This window comes from Vicugna pacos, chromosome 34, assembly GCF_048564905.1.
Source record: "Vicugna pacos chromosome 34, VicPac4, whole genome shotgun sequence".
Classification (NCBI taxonomy): Eukaryota; Metazoa; Chordata; class Mammalia; order Artiodactyla; family Camelidae; genus Vicugna; species Vicugna pacos.
In genome coordinates, this window is record NC_133020.1 from 8,901,006 (window position 1) to 8,922,712 (window position 21,707).

The window sequence follows — 21,707 nt, forward strand, 5'->3', positions numbered from 1 at the left end:
GCTAATTGGAGCAAAGTTGGGGCTAGAATGAGGCCATTGTATGGACCCGTATTTTGTGTGAAGAACAGTGCTATCTCTCTTTTGGAAGCTTACAAAGTAATTATTTCCTGGATGAATATATAAAAGAAGACCGTCATTTATCTGGTTTACCTTTGGAATTAATATCAAAAACCATTTGGGAAATGTAGCCATTTAAATATGTCCAGTGTTTATCTCTTACCTGATATATGCGCATATTCATTCTATATTCATATTTCATAATTAATGAACATTGTTTGCCATACTTGCAGTGTAAATGAATCTGAACCTTCTTTTGAAGCAACCAGAAGGTATTATTTCTATTTTAATCTGCGTTTCATAAGAATAACTTCCTCAGACTTTACCTGATACTCAATCTCTTACACCTGGTCATTATATTCATTCTGATAATGTACAAAGTTATTTATTAAAATGTGCTAACATATTTCCAATAGCAATAGTTCCCAACATTTGGAGGTTACTCAAAGAATTAATTTGCCAAAAAAATGACCCATTGTATCAACCATTTTCCTCTCCGTGAGTCACACGTGACTTAGCTTCAGCTAAAATTCAAACTGTTCTTAGCAAATTGAATTTGGGATTTCATAAAATCAGAATGCAAGAATTAATATGTGTATTGTTTATGAGTTAAATGGTGATGAAATCTGCCTCTCAGCTAGAGACAGAGAGCCAAGTGCTTCATCTATTTAAAAAAAAAAAAGAAAGAAAAACAAATACCCTTAAAGCACCCGGTGAAAAGGGAGGCAGACATGCCAGAGGTTGGGAACCACTGTTTACCGCACATGTGGTTATCTGAGAGACTACCAGCCTGTTGTACATTATCACGTCTTCTAAACTCCTAAGACAGAATGTTTTAAAGTGATGACCGAGCATTTCTAATGACTCTTTTTTTTTAACCACACTCTCTTTTAACTTTAATTCCTTAATTCGTACTTACAGACCTTTAACTGTGGAAGTGTGATGTTTAAGCTGACCCCCTTCCTACCCTAGTCCCATCCTTCTCTTTCTTTTCAACTCACATGTATTTTCCTAATTAATGCAAATTAAAATCTGATGTATAGACATCTGGTAGAATTTGTAAGCCAAAAAAAAAAAAAATAGGGGACAGGGCGGAGGCTATCACTTTTTAAAAATAAACTATTTCAATATGTATTTGTGTAGTTTTTAATATTGAAGTTATGTGTAGTTTTTTAAAAAATTTTTAATGTGTAGTTATTTTAATATTGAAATGGACTCCTAAAGATACTGCTTTTTGTTTTGAAATATTTATATTATCTATGACATCAAAATATGCTAATGTGATTAAGCCACAAACACATACTAGAATTATAGTATCAATTCCTGTCTTTTTTAAAGGTATTCACATAAAATGCATAGATATGTAAAGTGCTTTTAAAATAAAATGAAATATCAGTGGCTATTAAATTGTTATTTATCTTTTAATTATTTTAAAATATAGTCATTTTAGAAAATAAAATTTTAAACAATAGTTCATACCTTTAATTAATAGTTCATTGACAGTTCATACTTAGCAAAATCAAATTTGCATACCATGTGAAGTTTTAATTAAGTTCTAATCCTTTTAATTTCATGGAATATTCAATCATTAATTAATAAGGTTGATGGGTGTTAAAATGTTCTTTTTTAGAAGTTCTCCATTTCCGTCTTTGAGATGTTTTATCAACTTTAATTTTTCTTAGTTACACTAACCTACAAATACAGTACAGCACCTTTGCATAATTTTGGTGTTTTGTTTTTCTTTTCCATTTTCCAGTAGGAACAGATACTCTGTGGCTTATGCAGCTCAAAAGCCATGGTTATTAAATGCTACAGTGGAAGAAAATATTACCTTTGGAAGTCCTTTCAACAAACAGAGGTAATTTTGCATGTATGCAATTTGGAACCAAAACAAGCTATTTCTGATCCCTCTGTCTGGTTCACAGTTTCGGGAATCTTTTATACTAGGACTTCCTTTCTTCTCTCCTTGCGCTCTTTCCATCCTCATCACCAGGTCTGTTGAGTCAACTCTTATAAAAGAAGCCTCATGGGAAGTTTCAACTCATCCTATACATTTACGGAGAACAGTTGGTACACCAAAATTAAACAGCCAAAATGGACGTGGATGTGGGGTGATGGGTAAACAGAAAAAAAAAATCCCAGTAAGGAGCAGAAGGAGGGTTAACAATGGAAAGAAGAGGAAGAATGTGGGGTCTGAGGGGTCTAGTTACTTGGAGCAGCCAGAATATGCCATCTTTCTACCATCTGTTATTAAACACCCAGTGGAGGGTACAAAGGCACAGCCCCTTCCTGAAGCCATCCCCCCAAGACGTGGGGAGGGTATTAAGACCCTAAGGGAGATGACCCTGAAATTCAAAGAGAATTAGATCCGAGGAGAGGCATGAGGAAAGGGGAGAGAAGCTGAAAGTAGACAGTGTGGGAGGAAAAACCCGAATTACATGGGATTGTTTGGGACCTGGGAACAAACCGGAGAGAAAGGGATCTGTGTATATTGACAGCCGCACACTAGATTGCAAAGGAAGTCTCAGATGAGGCAGTAAAGTGCCTTAAAAGCCAACTGGATATAATTCTGTGCATTCTCCAGAGACACAGCACGTGTTAGAAAAGGGACTAACAAAGTAAATGTGATCTGGCAGTGTCATGACAGATTCATATGAAATGAATCTGAATTAGGAGCAAAAAGACATTAAGAAGTTTGTTGGAACAACAATCTGGGCGTGCCGTGTTTATCGCCTGCGCTTGGGGGTGACCATGGAAATGGAAAAAGAAGAGATGGTTGACAGAAAACCATTCTAGAATAAGAATAGACAGATAGGAGCAGGGAGAAGAGAAGGGAGGAATCAAGAATGACTTGACTATTTTAAGAGCAGGTGATGGAGAAAGTGAAACCGTTGATATTTTCCCCAGCACTACCAATCCCCATGTCATTCCAGTATTTCCAGTCATTCCAAGTTCCAGTCCCAGCCTTAGGCCAACCTGAGCGCTGTCAATCCTCATTGTCTCCATTTTTCCCTCCCTTCAGCATCATGATAGTGGGCGCAGAGCCCCACCCGGAGCCCATGCTCTAGTCTGAGCAGCATCCTTTTGTTCCTCACACTCACCGTGAACTTGTCGACCTTCATATGGTTCCTTACGCCTCCTTTCCCTCATTTTCATTCCTGGCAAATTACAACTCATCTTTCTGGATACACCTTACAAATCGCCCCCTCTACAAAGGCGTTGCTGATTTCTCAGTGTGGCCACTCATTTCTCCTTGTGTATTCCAGGAGCACTTTGTACCTGCCCATCTATAGTACCTAAAAAGGTACATTTTTATCTGTTTCTGTGTCTGTGTTCTGCTCCATTTAATAGTTGTATGAGAGTGGGAAACAGTTTCTATGCATCTTTATATCTACAAAGCTAGTGTAGAGGCTAGCATATACTAAGTTATTCAATTAAGTGTTTATTTCAGCTTCTAAGACATTGAACCTGGGACTCAGTTGATGGGCAGTCTATTCATAGTGATCTAAAAACCCAAAATCATTTCTCCCAAAGGTACAAAGCTGTCACAGATGCCTGTTCCCTTCAGCCAGACATTGACTTACTACCATTTGGAGACCAAACTGAAATTGGAGAGAGGGTGAGCTATGGGAAATTTAATTAAATGATGAACAAACATCTAGAAAAGTCTTCGAGTTGTCTTTAACTTTTCATGGAACAAAGCCAAATCTGAGAGCTTAGGAGTTGTGTGTTTTCCTAGTGACAAATTCCAGAAACAGGAGCACAGGGACTCTTGAGTATGTGTTGAGTAACCTGAGTATATGTCACATTTTGTTAGCCACTCGAGAGTTCTCAAGGGAAACGAAGCAGTCCCTGCCTTTGATCGAATGTGTTTTTCCTTACTCAGAGTTTAAATTGGTTTGGAAACTAAGATTGCTTCTGACAACTTCTTCCATTCTTGTCAGCATCTATTTATTCTTGTTCAAGTGCTTTTGTTCCTTTGTATAAACGTGTTTTACACTGATATCATATTATTCTGACCCACTGGAAAATATTTATACCTGTAGACAATCTTTATAACAACCTTGGTGAAAATTTTTAACTCTTATAGGTGTCAAGTACTGTGCAAAAGGCTTTATATGCATTATCTACTTTTACAACAAATCTGTTATAGGGATGTTTTGTTATCTGCGTATTGCAGCTGGGAAAACAAAGGCTGGGAGAGATTAAGGAACTTGCCCCATCAGAGTTATGAGTGTGGGTGGGTTATGAGTTATGAGTCTGATTCCGTAGTCTACGTTCTTCGTGGCTCTTCTTTATTGCAGCGTAGTGTCGTGCTTAAGAGTGTGACCTTAACTCCTCTGGCCCTTAGTGTCCATGTGAGGGACAATACCTATGTATTGAAGTTTCCCCAAGGAATAAGAGATATAAGGACTATAAAGCCATTCATATAAGCCTGGCACATACTAGATGCTCAATAAATACTAGTTTTTAAAAATTTTATAGTTAGGATTTGATTATAAGAGCCCATGGCTGTATAGTTCTGTTAAACAAAACTTGTAATTTTGAATTTAAGAGGTTTAAGTTAAGTACACTACAGACGCAGTTCATGAAACAATTTCGGGATTACCTGCAGTCCTCAGCACTCACTTTGTTTGGTTTTGGTTTGGTTTGGTTTGGTTATTAATGTTTTTGTACAGCAGAGCTCTCTATCAGAGTGAAAGGAGGATTAATGTTATCAGTTAAAAATTTCCTTAATACAATTCAAGTATTAACCACTAAGCAGTTCTCAGTTTATCTTACCAATATTATCTCAGTTTAATAAATTACCATTAATTTAAGATTTGTTTTGATAAGTTTGAATTTTAAAGGGAATTTTTAACCAACAGATTATTTACCAATGGAAAATCAGATATTTTGGCTATTTCTTCTCTAGGGCATCAACCTGAGTGGGGGTCAGAGGCAAAGAATCTGTGTGGCCCGAGCTCTCTATCAAAATACCAACATCGTCTTCTTGGTAAGAATATAGACTCGACTTTTGTTGCTACTTCATGTTTCCCTCTGGACAAAGGAGTCTTTAAAAAGAAAAGTCAAGTAACTAAAGGAAAGATGGTTTAATTTGTGAAATCATAGCGAATTTAGGGGAAACAGATCCTAACAGTACAGATCAGAGCAACAGGTAAGGTGAGAGTTGGGGCATCCAGATTGGTGTCCAAGAGATTGAGGTGCCCAAGTGGTTGCTTAGAAGGGTTTTTTTTTTAAACCATGAGGATCATTAATGAAAGAGTGTGGATGGTGCTGGTTGAGCTGGACAGGATCAATCATAGGTCTTCTCATTTATATTTGCTGGCAAGGTAAGAAGGGCTGGAAAACACACTCTTGGTGGACGTAGGGGTAAGCAAGCATATACTTCATTCCAGTGGTACGCAACTCAGGCTGTGGGGAGGATTTACTCTGACGCTTCCTGAAATGATTCTTAGAAACCTTGATACCACCCTAGACCTACTGAATCATAACTGTAATCATTAAGGCAGAGTCTAAATTATGTATCTTTGTACACCAGAAATTAACACAGGGTAAATTGACTATACTTCAATTAAAAAAATAATAATAAAGACTATGCTAGGAAAATGCAAATGTCAAAGAAAGAGAAGGAAGGAAGGAAGGAAGGAAGGAAGGAAGGAAGGAAGGAAGGAAGGAAGGAAGGAAGAAAGAATATGTATCTTAAAAAAGCTCCATAGATGATTTTCTTGTATATCCTGGGTTAATAACTTGGTTCTACCTATGGATCCACAAATAAAATTTGATGATTATGTTGATTACAAGTTTGCTCTAGCTTCTTTCCTGTAGCAGGATGCAGCCAAAATAACTCAGCTTACGAGTAGACAGTGTATACCAGAGACCAGCAGGCAATGTAAATGCATCCTTCGCTTGCCTCCTCCATCTGTGCAATTATTAACCATTTATAAATCTAGTTCTCAGATCTCCCTTAGAGTTTTCATTCCATCTAATTTCAAACATCTTCAAAAAGTGGGTTGATTTTGGACTTTTCCACTAAATTTGGGTTCATTACTAGGGATAGGAGTAGAATTTGGACATGGTACTGGACATTCATTTCAGGTTAGTGTCCCTAAGAATACCAGAAAACAACACCATAAAAGCCACAGAAGGATCTAACAGCAATCTATGTAATTATAAATCTTTTTCATAATGGGAAGACCCACAACTAGAAACTACTTCTTGAATTTTGGGATCAGTGAATGATTGAACCACCTGAGGACCAAGTGACCTGAAAATCTGAAAGAGACCAAGGTCCTCTGAGTGTGGTTTTCCATCCCAGTTCATTCCACTGCCTCCAGTTTCATGACCCTTACTTACTTCGACTGTAAATCATGGAATTCAAAGAAGTCATAGAGTTAACTTATTGTGGATTCCCAGCCATTTGTTATAGCATGGCTTTGTGCGTCATCTCTAATAGCTTCTTGATGACTCTCTTCTGAAGACAGACTGCTTATCTTTCAGCAATATCGAAATAAAGCAACCTTTCCTTGTTGGTCAGTGTATGAGCTTCCATGGCTGCTGTAACAAATTGTCATAGTTGGTGGCTTAAGTAATACAAATTCATTATCTTACAGTTCTGTAGGTTAGACATCCCACATGGGTCTCACATGGTTAAAAGCAAAGTGTCAGCAGGGCTGTGTTCCCTTCTGGAGGCTCCAAGAAATCGTTTCCTCTCCTTTCCCACCTTCTAGAGGCTGCTCACATGCCTTGGCTCAAGACTGTCTTCCTTCATCTTCACAGCCAGCAACATTGCATCTCTGATCATTTTTATTGACTGTTTATCTCTTCTCCCTCTCTTCACAATTGGGAAAGTTCTCTGCTTTCAAGGATTCTTGTAATTGCTTTAGACCCATCAGGATAATCTTCCCATCTAAGGTCTTTCATCTTGATCATCAGACATACTGTGAAGATACTGCAGGTTGAGCTCTAGGCTATCACAATAAAGCTAGTATTGAAATAAAGCAAGTCACACATTTTTTTTTGTTTCCCAGTCCATATAAAAAGTTATGTTTACTATACTGTAATCTGTTAAGTGTGCAACAGCATTGTATCTAAAAATATAACATACACACTTTTATTTAAAGATACTTCATTGCTGGGGAGGGTATAGCTCAGTGGTCAAGTGCCTGCTTAGCATGCATGAGGTCCTGGGTTCAATCCCTGGTACCTCCATTTAAAAAAATATTAATAATAAATAAAGATACTTCATTGCTGAAAAATGCTAACTGTCATGTGAGCCTTCAGTGAGTCAGTCTTTTTGCAATGGTAACATCACAGTCTTGAGTATAGATCACTGTAACAAAGGTAATCATAATGAAAAAAGTTTGAAAAACTGTAAGAATTACCAAAATGTGACACAGAGACACAAAGTGAGCAAATGTGGTTGGAGAAATGGCGCGATAGACTCGTTGTGCGCAGGGTTGCCGCAACCCTTGTACAGTATCTGTGAAGCACAGTAAAATGGAATGCAGTTAAATGAGGTATGTCTGTATCTGCAAAGTCCCATTTGCTGGGTTAGGTAACATAGTCACCGGTTCTGGGAAGTGGAGTATAGACATCGTTGGGGACCATTATTCTGTCTGCTGCAGATAGCTCTTATTATTGGAATGTTATTACAGAATTGAAATCTGCTTCTGTCTGTTTTCCATTAATTGGTTCCCAGTCTGTTTCTGCAGCAGCAAATATATTTCTTTATATAGTCATAGTTCAACATTTTAATATTATTGTCATAACTTGCCTTAATTTACTTTTCTCTAGACTATAAGTAAGCTTAGTGTTTTTAATTGTTGGACAATAATATAACTTTTATCACTTTTTAAAATTCTGGGTGTAATAATGTCTGTCAGAGTCCCTTTGAAAAAGCGTGTTCTATCCAGTCTTCTGTCAGTGGACATTTAGGTTGATCAGCTAAGATTCTCTGGCATTTTTTTAAAAAATTATTACTCTCAGGTTACTATCTGTGTTGTCTTTTTCTTTCCTTTCACCTTCCTCCAAACCTCTGTCCCTCCTTTTCTTCTTTCTTTCCTTCTCTTTTTCTTCCTTCCTTACTTCCTCCCTCCTTTTCACCCATCAATGTTTAATGAATGTTCAGTCCCATCTTCTGTTCTGCGTAAAGGAAAAAAAAGACCTTATTTCTAGCTTTAAGGCCTTATTTGTACAAATAATTAATTAAAAGGTTTTACGTTTTGCTCTGCTCTCTAACTAAACTTTATCGAATTACCCTTTACACAGTATCAAGGGCATGTGAAAACATCTTAATTATGTATCAAGCAAGTTAGTTATTTTTAAAGTTTCGTGGCATCTGTAAATGTGCTGTATCAGCGAATATATTTTTAAGAGGTTATTTCCAAAATATATGTCCATGCAAAGAGTATATTACTATTCGAGATTAGATGGAGTGAAAACTCTGAAAGAGGTCTGAGAACTAGATTTGTAAATCTTCCAGCTCACTGACCCTTTCGCTGAATCACCTTGTCTATACTGTTGATTCCTTCCAGTGTAGTTTTCATTTCACTTATTGTATGCATCTCTGTTTGGTTGTTCTTTATATTGTCTCTTTGTTAAAAACTTCTAACTTCTTGCTCCATGCATCCATTCTCCTCCCGAGTTCCTTGATCCTCTTCGCAGTCATTACTCTGAACTCCTTCCTGGGTAGACTGCCTGTCCCCACTTCCCTTAGTTCTCCTTCTGGGATTTTATCACGTTCCTTTGTCTGAAACGTATTCCTCTGCCACTTCTTTTTGTCTAAGTTGCTATCTGTATTTTTAGATGTGTGGTGGGTTTGTTATACTTCTCCACCTTGGAGAAGTGGCCCTTTGTAGGAGGTGTCCTGTGCGTCCCAGCAACGCAGACCCCACTGGTCACCCAAGCTGGGGGTCCCTCCGTTGTGGCGGGCTGATTGTGGGCAGTCTGGCAGGCTTGGCTGGCCGCTGGTCTGTTTGGCTGCCAGGCCCTGCCTCGTGCAGATGCTGCAGACTGTTTAGGAGAGCCTGGTCGCGAGGTGGCTGGTTGCAGAATCCCAGGGGCCCCCAGGGCTAGTCCTGGCTCACTACGGAGTGGAGTCAGAGTCCCGAAGACTCTGGGTCTGTTGCCCACTCACTGGCAAGTGAAGCCAGATCCTGGGGTGAGTGCTGGTCTACTGGTGGGCAGAGCTGGTTCCTGGAGTCTGGCTGCAGGGCTCAGGGATCTCAGGGCTCATTTCAGATCATCGCTGGGGGGGTGGGGTGGAGTGGGGGAGTATCAGTTCCTGACACGGTTGGGTATGGGGTCTGGGGTGTCTTGAAGGTTGAGTTGGCCTGCTAGTGGGCAAAGTCAAGGCCCAGCTGGTCCCAGGTTCAGATCTGGCCTGCATCGAGGGACTGTAGTTTTGTTACTTCTGGTGTCTGCCGCCTGGTGGATGAGGCTGATCTAGAGGCTTGGTCGGACTCCTGGTAGGAGGGGCCGGTCCTGCCCGCGGGTGGGTGAAGCTGGATCTTGGCCCTCCAGTGAGCTGAGCCGGGTCTAGGTGCGAGCCCAGAGGCAGCTGTGGGCACCGTAGGCTTGAGGCAGCCTGTCTGCTGATGGCCCGGGCTGTGTCCCCACCCAGTTAGTTGTCTGGCCTGAGGCGTCCCAGCACTGTAGTCTGCAGGCTATTGGGTGGGACCAGGTCTTGGTGCTAATGAGCCAAGATGTCAGCAGCCAACAATGTTCCCCAGTATGTTTGCCAGCAGTGCCTATGTTCCCAGGGTGAGCCACAGCTGCCCCCTGCCTTTCCGGGAAACTCTCCAAGACCAGCCGGTAGCCCTGGCCCAGGCTTCTGTCAAGTTTACTTCTTTTGTCCCGTGTCCCGGTGCACGTGAGATTTTGTGTGTGCCCTTTAAGAGTGAAATCTCTATTTCCCCCAGTCCTGGAGGGCTCCTGCAGTGAAGCCCCACTGGCCTTCAATGCCTAATGCTCTGGGGGGCTCCTCCTCCCGGTGCCGGGTCCCTGGGCTGGGGGGCCTGACGTGGGGCTCAGAACTCTCACTCCTGTGGGACAAGCCCTGAAATATACTTATTCCCCAGTTTGCGGGTTGCCCACCCAGGGAGGGTATGGGATTTGATGATATTGAGGGTCCAGCCCTCCTACTGGTCTCATTGTGGTTCCTTCTTTCTGTCTTTTACTGTAGAAGGTCTTTTCTGGTAGGTTCCAGCCTTTTCCATTGATGGTGGTTCTGCAGATAGTTATGATTTTTGTGTGATTGTGAGAGGAGGTGAGCTTTTTTACTCCACCGTCTTGGCCACTCTTTCTTTTTTCTTAGTGTAGGCATTCATTGCTATAAAATTCTCCCAAAACAAAGAACTGCTTTTGCTGCATCCCGTAAGTTTGGATATGTTGTGTTTCACTTTCCTTTGTCTCAAGATACTTTTTGATTTCCTCTGATTTCTTCTTTAACCAATTGTTTATTAAGGAGCGTGTTGTTCAACCTCCATGTATTTGTGAATTTTCCAGGGCTGGGGTTTATGGCAAGAGTGTGTCTCAGCCTTTCCTGCCTAGTTTGATGTGTGTGTTTTCTCAGTCACTTAATGTGTACGCATCACTCAGCTAGTTCCTGGGTTCCTTTCAGAGGGAGTTGCTGCATGTGTAGCTGTATCTTCAGTGCGTCCGTGGTAGGAGGGAAATTCAAGAGACTCCGACGTTGCCGTCTTGGTTCAGAGTCTGTGTACATTTTTATTACCTAAAATCCATCTACTTCAGTTATCATTTCATTCTTTGTTTTGGTTTATCGTTACAAGTTGTTGAGTAATGTTGGGTTTTCAACTTGGAGATTCTATACATAAGAATTCAAGCCACTTTGAATACTGTTATTTACTTTAAGAATAATTTTTAAGGTGAAAGAGAAAATAGCAGCTTCGTTTTGATTTTAATACCTTTTTCCATAATTTAAAGTTATTCAGAGTCTGTTTATTATAAATTGCATTTGTGGGATAACTTGCTTTGAGTTATTTGTGTTTTCTGCTTTCTAGAGGAATTTAGTGCCAAAGAGAATATTAAAAAAAATTTCATCATCTCTTCATTTTACTTATTGTAGGATGATCCATTTTCTGCCTTGGACATTCATTTGAGTGACCATTTAATGCAGGAAGGGATTTTGAAATTTCTCCAAGACGACAAGAGGACACTCGTTCTTGTGACTCACAAGTTACAATATCTAACACATGCTGACTGGGTAAGAGTGTAAAAGAGGTTTCATTAATTTTATGTTACAGTTATGTAAATAGATAGGCACGTTAAGAAATGCGTTCCGAGATAAATTCGCTTGGCCAATTAAGGATTTTTGTCGCAATTCTACTAATGCGTGCTTTCCTTAGATCATAGCCATGAAAGATGGAAGCGTACTAAGAGAGGGGACTTTGAAGGACATTCAGACCAAAGATGTTGAGCTTTACGAACACTGGAAAACACTGATGAATCGGCAAGACCAAGAACTGGAGAAGGTAATTGCTCATAGTTCAGAAGAGTTCAGAGTCCAGTTCAGAAGAGTCAAACATGCAGTGTGTAATTACTAAAACAATGGTTTTAAAGAATTATTACCATTTAATGTTTGATGATATAATGGTTCTCATCTGAAACCCAGAATAATTGTATGTTTATGTATCATTAATGGACAGACTACTTTGAAACTAAAAAATTCTAATGGTATCTTTTGGATGAAGAATTGCTAGGTCTTCAGAGGATTTTTATTTAAATTTGAAACATCTTGCAATTTTGTGTGTGTTTAAAACTTGAACTACTTGCTCAAGCATGCTGTTTCCTCATTTTATCTTATGTTTCCTTATATATGTCTTATTTCTCTCATCTGTTGTATGAGAGTATTTTCATTCACCACTTACACTTGGAGAGTTATGAGTGAAACAAAATCTGAGATAATTTTGAAATAGGAGTAGAAAGCACTGTGAGCCATGGAGATAGTGGCAGAGCATGTCTGGGGTGGAGTTGTGCGGTGGGTGAGGGAAGGTGATCAGAAGGAAGTAACAATAAAATTTTATATTGGTATAGTTTTTAAAATCCACAAATTCTTTTTTTATGTGATCTCGTTTAATTCTCACAGAACCCCAGAAATGAGCAAAGAAAGTATCTCACTTTTACAGATGGTTAAACTGGGGCTCAGAGAGGCTAAGAAACTTGCCTACAGTTGCACAGTACATATAATAAGTGGTACCAGTTGGGCTTAAACCCAGGTTCACACTCAGTGTAATTCCAGTACAATGTTATGTGTGATATAAATATACATTGAATGAAATGATAACAGAGTTGGAAACCAGATCGAGGATGATGAAAGAAGAACAACTCGAGGTTGACAGGTGAAATTATAAATTGAATTTGTGAATTTTCAAAATGTTTTCTCTTGAGTTGGGACAAGGAAGTGTCCAGAATTTGGTAGTCCTGGCTAGACATGAGCATTATAAAATAAAAATTTTCATGTCAGCAAATTTCTGAAAATTTCAAGAAATTAAAATATTATTATCTTATAAAAGAAAAATGATTTGTGTTCCAGTAATGAAAGGAAGATAAAAAGTCAGACAAACCATGGGATTGCTCTGTCTTCTGTGGATTTGCCAAAAACCTCAAAAGCAAACTATGTAAGCAAGAAAAGATATACGTACAAATCTTTAAGTAGAGTAGGACAAATCACAGAACTTCTGAAACAAGGATATTCATCAAAACATGACAAGGTACAATTGGCAACAGGAATTAGGAATTACGCGGTGGGAAGCTTGATTATGAACTTCCTGGGATGGCTCCAAGTGACCGTTTTTCAGTGGTCTAGCTCCCAGGGGCAAAAAAAAAAAAAAAAAAAAAAGACATAAGCTTAGGGAGTGGACCACGTATGGTTTACTTTGGAAAGAAGATCTGGAAGAGAGAGAGAGAGAAAGAGAGAGAGACAGCTCTTGGCTTGATTGTACTGTAATACTGACATTTGTGCAAGCCAAGATGAAAGTCATTAAGTTGTGTTTAGAAACGTTGCAACCACTTGAGGTAGCACAGCTCTGTAATTAAAGACGCATCACGGGGTTATAAATCAGCTGCGGGGCACATGGAGCAAGTCGCTGTGTGGAAAAGGCGAATCCAGTTGCGAGGTGGAACAGCGGCCAGTAGAAGCCAGCACGATCCATGCCCTGGCCCCGAATCCTCACCTGGGGCTGGAGGGAGTTACTGCCACCCAGAGACGGGCAGGCACCTGGAACTCATCTGAAGCCAGGGAGAGTCACACTGGGGGGGATAAGACCACAGCACCTTGGGGAGGTTTTTGTAGAAACAGCTTCCTGTTCAGTGCGTCATGTGGCAGGATTGGGTGTTTGCCCAGAACACTGGTTCTCAACCGGGGTCACTTTTGTCTTTCGGGGGACATTGGGCAACATCTAAAGATGTTTCTGGTTGTCACAATGAGAGGGCAGGCGCTACTTGGGCAGCCCCCACATCAGAGAATTTTCTGAACCAAAATGTCAATAGTGCTAAGGTTGAGAAAGACTAGCTGAGACCCGGAACAGATCAAGCAGGCAGAGAAGGGAGTGAAACTAAAAGATTCACGTAACAGCCCGTCGCAGGGCTTTGGCCAGAACCGTCAGTTCAAGGGTTAAGGGATAACCAGGAAAGAATATGTTACAAGGATAGAAATGACAGCTATAAGAAGAATGAGATAATACTTCTAGGTGATTTAAATGTTATTAAAAATTCTACCTTGGATGACATAACACTCATCATCTTCATGACGTTATTAAGCAAAATAAACTAGTATCTTGGAACGTTTCCTCCCCCAGCCTCCAGCCCTCACCTGAATCCAACCCTTAGCAGGCATTCAGTAAATATTTATTGGGTAAATGAAACTAAATTTGTATTTACTTAATCCAGATATCAACACAATTTAAAATATTTAACCTCAAGTGAGCTTACTATGAGCATTTATTCATAAGAAAAATGAGTTTAATGGTGTTTTTAGTCTCCAAGGTGTTAAATTTTTTGCTCACACATATTGACAAGTGGAAAAAGAACCCAATCTTCTGTTTCTCAACGTGCACATTCATTTCATCTCATTACACTATAAGGAAAGGAGCAGGTCCTTTTAAATTTTGTGTTTTATCTAATCTCATGTACAAGTGTTGGTTTTCATATAACCTGGCACCATTAAAAGCTAACATGAAATTGTCCCTGAAAAAATACTATTCAAGAGACACTTTCACTTTGACTCTTTCCTTTTTTAAACCAAGAACTTGGAAGCGACAGATCCTTCTAGCCTAGCAAGTCTCCTCTATCATGCATGTTGTATGAGGCCAAACAAAACCAAAAATAAGATCACTACCCAGAGACTGATCATCAAAGAGTGATTGGTTTATCAGTGTAACAAATTGTGATTTTTCTTTGTCAGCATGTACAGGAAGCCCTCAATTTACCATGGTTTCCAAAAGTGCGTGGGTCAGTGATTTGGAACTTGGAGTGCATTTCCCTGCAGAAACAGAGATATGGTTAGTTTCCCAGACGGTCCAGCAGAAGCTGGTTTAACCTGCAGTGGAACTGAACTAATACCACGATTCCAGTTCCAAAGCCAAGGGGGTGGAGTGTTGGAAGCGGAGGACTGGAAAAAACACAATGCCTCTCCCTTTCTTGAGCACAAGACAAGTCTGGAGCCACCCTTACAAATTCACAAAGTTTGTGCCTTTTTCCCTTCTCTTTCTGCACCCACCTTCCTTCAGTGGCTGTTGAGTCCCTTTCTTTTGTGCGCTTCCCTGAGTGAGATGCCCAGTCAGAAACTGACGCTGATGTAATCATTCATAATAATAGTGGTTGACTCAGGAACGTGGCCAGCAGACAGCCCCACAGTGTTAACATCACCCATCACGAGACAAAGCCCATCATTCTCAAGGCTCATTGATGGTCCCTTTCCCCCACCACTGATTTTTACAGTGAGGAAACCAGCCTGGGAGACACTGAGAATGAAATACGACACGAGGCAGTCTGCCTGGGAACTAAGCCAGAGATCAAGACTGGGAACTGTCACTGCGTTCTCTGGAAGGAGTTCAAAGTAGATACCTGTCAGGAGGAAGAAAAATTAATAATAATAATAATAATATTAGTGGATGACTGATAGTGCTTTAACCAATCCAGAACTACATGCTTTTTCAAAAAAGATAGTTATTAATGTAAATGCATCTTCAGTTAGAAAAATTATAGGAGTACAGGAAAGTGACATAAAAATAAAACAAGTAGCAATGGTGACACCAGGAGGTGTCCTGCTGCCCCTGGGGTCAGCTCCATCATGTTGTTACTTTTCCTGGCTTCTTACTGCCCTGTGCCTCAGAGCTCTGACACATTTCCCACAAACATCCACACGGGCTCCTATGACAGGAGTGGTGCGTCTGTAGAGTGAGCAGAGACCCTGGCACAATGAAGGGAACTAACGACTGGTACTTGGTACATGTGGGTCACTCATTGGTGAGTAGAACTCACCTGTGGCTGTGAGCTCCTTGAATGATAGCACGGTGTTTCCTGCAGGATATGGAAGCTGACCAAACAACTTTAGAGAGGAAAACTCTTCGAAGGGCCATGTATTCAAGAGAGGCTAAAGCCCAGCTGGAGGATGAAGATGAAGGTAGACCTTTTTCTTGTATCTGAAACATTCAAATGGGGAGTAGGCGGCAAAGGTTGTTTTCCTTTGGCAGTGGGTGTGTGAATATGCCCGCAAGGACTGACAAACCTCTTTGCAGGAGGAAAAGGCCAAATCAAATGCATAATACAGAAAATGGAAAGAATAGGAGTGAAGGAAAGGTGTATGTATACAGTCAACCAACAGCCGTCCTGAGGGGCTTCCCACAGTGCGTCCTAGCATTTTTGTGCTGTGTGTGAGAGGGCTGAAAGGAAAAGACAGCGGTTTGTCAACAGGTCTAGACCCCAGTTCAGATAAACTGGAAAGGTCTAATACAATGACCAAATCAAGTTATTAATAAAATCAGTCCTTTGGAAATAATAAATGCAGAATATGGAGAAAATACTCTTTTGAGAGATTTATATCCGAACCATTCCATAAATTCTTATGGGGTCCTCATGATACTATAGCAATGAAGAATAAGAGAATTAGAAAAGCATTTGTTGTGTTTCAATTTTGTGGATCGAATAAGGTATCATGAGGGAAAAAGTTTCACTGGAAATTTCAGGAATGAGACGAAATAGTTACATTGCTTTGACATTTGTTGCCGAGAAGTTTGTAAGATAAACCACACGTAAGTCCGTGCAGTAAATGTCCTATATCTCATTTTTCCTAATTGGTTTTTGCTTAAGACCACATTTCTACAAGCCAGTTAAGCAACAGAGAAAATTATAATTTCGAGCCAAAGGACACCAAAATGTGCAACCTTTACATTTGAGGTGATACAACAAATACTCATTGAGTAATCGAATAAATGATGAATGAATGAATTTTGCACTCCAGTTTCATAGATTTAAAAATGTTTTTTAAAGAATGTTTGGTGCTGTAAACAGAAAGCTTCTAGAGTTAGAAACCAATGATTTCTAATGCACTCTAAAAGTGCAGTCATGCCCAGTGGCTCTCTCCAGTGTTCATGTGGTGAGGATAACATTCAAAAGGCTGACTCCGCCCTTGGCTTACTGTGTTAATCCATTTTCTCAGGTATAAGATAAGATAATAACGCTTTTCTTAGAGAGTAAAAGAGGGTAATGTATGTGAAAGAAAGAAAGAAAGAGCCCAGGATGGTACGTATTACCTACCATGTTGCTCCCCCTGGTCCATATTGTTTCTACTGCTAGCCGTTGGCCAATTCATCACGTGGACAGATTAGGTACTGGAGAAGATAATCAATAACTTCATCAACTTCTAGTCTATACTTCTAGTCAGTTTGATGTGTAATAAACCAGCAGATTGTCTCATCCAGACGTAGGTATTATGCTTATTTTTTCATTCATTCACTCATTTATTCATTTTCATTCATTTTTGTTTTTTTTTTATTGAGGTGGCATTGGTAAATAACAGTATGTGAGTTTCATGTTTACAACATTATATTCCTACTTCTGTAGACCCTGTAGCACGCTCACCACCAAAAATTTATTTTCCACCTGCTACTACACAGTTGATCCCCTTTAACCATTTCACCCTCCTCCCACCCCTTTCCTTCTGGTAACCCCTACTCTGTTCTCTGTATCTGTGTGTTTGTTTTTGTTTGGTTTGGGATGTTCATTTCTTCTGTTTGTTTGTTTTTTCTATTGCATATATGAGTAAAATTGGACAGTATTTGTCTTGTCTGACTTGTTTCACTCAGCATAATACCCTCAAGGTCCATCCGTGTTGTCACAAATGGCAAGGTTTCATCTTTTTATGGCTGAGTAGTATTCCATATATATGTATATGTGTGTGTGTGTGTGTGTGTGTGTGTATGACATCTTCTTCATTCATTCATCCATTGATGGGCAGTCACCTACTTTTTAAAATGATGTTTTTCCCTGCTTAAAGCATTTACAATTTCTAAGACTAATACTTGTATTTCTATAAATTTGAAGGAGGTTTGTGTGTGTGTGGGATAATACAAATTCTATCTCCCTGTTGGCCATTGGAAGATTAAACAAGTGTTTCATATGCAGAGGAAGAAGAAGAGGAAGATGAGGATGATAACATGTCCACTGTAATGAGGCTCAGGACGAAAATGCCATGGAAAACATGTTGGCGGTACCTTACTTCTGGCGGATTCTTCTTGCTATTCCTGATGATTTTCTCCAAGCTTTTGAAGCATTCCGTCATTGTAGCTATAGACTACTGGCTGGCCACATGGACCTCAAAGTACAGTATAAACAATACTGAAAAAGCTGATCAGGTATAGTGGGTTCTGTTTTTACATTATCAAGAAAATGTTGAGATTAATCGTGACACTTTTTACCTAGGTAGATAGACATAGCTCAGATGTCACAGGACTTTTGTAATGATTCAGTAAGTTAATTAGAGCAGGACTTCAAATATCATAAGAAACATTTAAAGATAATGCTTGGGTTTGGATTCAGGGATGTTATACACATGATATGTGTGTGTATGTATAATATGCACATGGGATTTCTGTCATTGCTTTAACGGCATTTGATTTTAACTATCTATACCAGTGCAGTAGCTGGTCATTCTGAGATTAGAGGTAGCAAGAGAGAACTCTATGATGTAAAAAGCCAAGAATATTTCAAACCAGACAGCAGACACTAACACTTCCTCTGTGCTTAAGCAAACCTTGAAGGAGAGTGAAGGGAGCAAGTGGGGACTTGGCCTTGGGATTATGGTGGGGATACTGCCCTGAGTCTCCAAGGCCTGCACTCCTTCAGCTGTCTAAACTGACGCAAGATAATGGAGTTGACAGTATTGCCTGACTTTGATATTTGACGTTCTAGTTAAAAAAAGAACTCAGTTGATAACTTCCTATGTCCTTTTTGTGTTGGCTGCTTCTTAGACCTACTATGTGGCTGGATTTAGCATACTCTGTGGAGCAGGTATTTTTCTCTGCCTTGTTACATCTCTCACTGTAGAATGGATGGGTCTCACAGCCGCCAAAAATCTTCACCACAATCTCCTCAATAAGATAATTCTTGGACCAATAAGGTAAAAAAGGAGTTACCTTTTTATGCACCCCCCGAATCATAAAAGCATGCATTTTAATGTTTAATTGAAATACGAAATTTTAAAGAATTTGTTCAGTCTTTGAGCAGATGAGTGGGGATTTTCTCACCTTCCTGACCCCGAGATGTCCGTTAGCTGTGCTCAGACTCCAGAAAGTTCAGTATTATCAAACATTCCAATCTGTTCATTGCCTAGATTCTTTGATACCACACCACTGGGACTGATCCTCAATCGCTTTTCAGCTGATACAAATATCATTGATCAGGTGAGTGCCTGAGTTACTTCCAAGTTCAAAAATAAATTTCTCAATATCAGCTAAATCACATTTTAACAGTAACCATGATTCCTGTTAACAACAGAGGATTTCTAAAACTTAAATGAAGGCCTGTTTGAATTCACAACAGTATTACACGTATGCATAAATGATTTCTAGAATAAAATCTTAAAAGAAAACTTTAATTTCCTTCAAAGAATGCAAAATAATTTATGCATGTAGAAGAGGATACTTAGAGAATCAGCATGAAATAGAAATAGCAAAAAAAAATTAAACTTTTTCACTGTAATAAGAAATGATTTTGATCAGTGTTGTATGTATCTCTATTCACAGTAAAGTTCTTACAGTTTAGTATGAATGCAGAGTGTCTCCCAGAAGTAAAGAATGGATTACCAAACTGTCTTCAATGTCCTTTACTTTGATCAGATTGGCTCTTGAGTGAGAGAAACTTTAGATGGTGTGATAGTTTAGGGAATATTTCAAAGATACCCAGTTTAGTCTTAGATCCTTAGGCTTCTAGAAGTTTGCCCTGAAATGAAAGACCTCAAACTCTGAAACTGAATCACTCCAAGAACAGTCTCTTTAGGATGACTGAGCAAAGAATTAATCAAATCCAGCTCTTGCCTTTTCTGATTTCACAGAGTGGCCTTACGAACATTTTTTATTTTTGTGGGGGGGAGGTAATTAGGTTTATTTATTTGTTCTTAGAGGAGGTACTGGGGATTGAACCCAGGACCTCATGCATGCTAAGCATGCACCCTACCACTTGAGCTCTACTCTCCCCCCATGAACATCTAAATTACCATCAATTTAGAAAATGAATACTTGATGCATGCAGCTGACTGAAATGCATGCTGAAAATTTTTGATGTTTTCAGTGCCTTGGTATCAGGTTACGCTGCACCTAAAACATTTCATGAGGAATACATATTGGAAAAGGAGAGACAAAACACTCTTTATTTAGAAGATGATACGATTGCTACCTACAGAGTCCAAAGCAATTAGTACAATAAAGAGCCAACTAGAAAGTTCAGCAGAGTATTTGTATAAGATGTGATATAAAAGTCAGTAATTTTCTCTACACCAATTAAAAAATTATGTGAAAAGTAAATTTCATTTATAATAACAACAAGAACTGTGGAAATAATAATGAACCTAATGTAAAATGTTATGATAACTCACAGAGAAAAAAATGTGACAATGAGTGTGTATATGTCCATGAATGACTGAAACATTGTACTGAACACTGGAATTTGACACAACGTTGTAAAATGATTATAAATCAATAAAAAATGTTAAAAAAAAATAATAAACCTAATGTGAAGAAAAGCCATCCAACAGTCCTGGAAATTATGAAATCCCGTGTAGATGTAGTGAGAATTTCCCTATCAGATACCTAAAACATACTATAACATTAAAACACTTTGATGATCACAGAGAACAAGTAGATCAAAAGAACAAAATGGAGAACTCAAAAACCCCAGCATATCTTGAATCTGAAAGAAAAGAATTATTTTTTCAGTAAAGAATATTGGGACCATTAGCTATCTATAAACTAAAAAACAAATATATATGTTATATAAAGGGCCATATAATAACAAGCTATAAAATAAAATGTAGGAGAGTAGTTTTAGAATTTTGGGTTGAAAAGGTCTTATTAAGTTAGGCACAAAACTCAGAAAGCAGTAAGAGAAAAAGCCAACAGAAATGACTCCAAGATTTTAAAATTCTGTTGAGCTAAAAGCATCAAAGAGTAATTTAAAATATAATAGATTCATTGGGAGAAAAACTAGCCAAGAATGTGAGCGAGCAATTACAGAAAATTATTTTAAATATCTTGCAGTAGAGGAACAGCTAAATACATTTTTTAATACAAGGCAGCCATTAAAAAGAAATAGACTTGTATACAGTGGCATGGGGAGATTTACAACCCTTCTTGTTCAGTAAAACAAAACAAGCAAATGAACAAATAAGATTTAGGGTTTAGTACTATGTATAAAATCCCACAAGATAAATACATAGATAGGTAAATGACCAGTGGAAAGTAGATAGGTAGACAGATGGATAAATATACTAGACTATGGGAAGTAAGTGACGTGGAAGGAGTGATGAATTGCTTACAGTGAAAATGTTTATACACTACTTTTGGAACTATGTAACGTTAATATAAAGTGAATGTTTTGTTGCCATATGACCAACGTTTTATTTAAGCTAAAACATTTTCCTTTCCAACTACCTTCTTAATAGCACATCCCTCCAACTTTGGAATCCCTAACTCGCTCCACACTGCTCTGCGTGTCTGCCATTGGCATGATTTCTTATGCTACCCCCGTGTTCCTGGTTGCACTTGTGCCTCTTGGGGTCGCCTTTTATTTTATCCAGAAATACTTTCGAGTGGCCTCTAAGTAAGTAAAACAATATTCTGTTCGTCTTCAAAAGCCTATAGTTTTGATTTACTGTGATCCAGATTTGCTGTAGTGTTTTTCAAGATAAGATACGGAATTTGGAAATGAAACCTGTTCTTAACATGATGAAACCTATCTTGATATTATGTTTCATTTGGAGATATATTTTAATTGCTTCTATAATTGGTTGTCTGAGCCTTACACGGTCCGGACATGTATTAACGTGTGGACTGATCTGTTGAATTTTGAGTCCACAGACTGTGCCAAATTTTTCATGCCACGATCCTTTTTCAGAACCTGACATTGACAGATAA

At 39.0% G+C, this 21,707-nt stretch overlaps 1 protein-coding gene across 1 annotated transcript in view; it reads left to right on the forward strand.

The window, feature by feature from the left end:
• The window catches only part of ABCC9 (ATP binding cassette subfamily C member 9), a 107,726-nt gene that overhangs the window by 54,376 nt on the left and 31,643 nt on the right, over positions 1 to 21,707 (forward strand). The window contains exons 20-30 of the mRNA XM_072954303.1: positions 291 to 329; positions 1,814 to 1,915; positions 3,592 to 3,676; positions 4,973 to 5,053; positions 11,147 to 11,284; positions 11,427 to 11,552; positions 15,607 to 15,703; positions 17,704 to 17,933; positions 18,549 to 18,697; positions 18,911 to 18,980; positions 21,236 to 21,393. Of these exons, the coding sequence (XP_072810404.1) occupies positions 291 to 329; positions 1,814 to 1,915; positions 3,592 to 3,676; positions 4,973 to 5,053; positions 11,147 to 11,284; positions 11,427 to 11,552; positions 15,607 to 15,703; positions 17,704 to 17,933; positions 18,549 to 18,697; positions 18,911 to 18,980; positions 21,236 to 21,393 (1,275 nt within the window). The remainder of the gene's footprint in view (positions 1 to 290; positions 330 to 1,813; positions 1,916 to 3,591; positions 3,677 to 4,972; positions 5,054 to 11,146; positions 11,285 to 11,426; positions 11,553 to 15,606; positions 15,704 to 17,703; positions 17,934 to 18,548; positions 18,698 to 18,910; positions 18,981 to 21,235; positions 21,394 to 21,707) is intronic.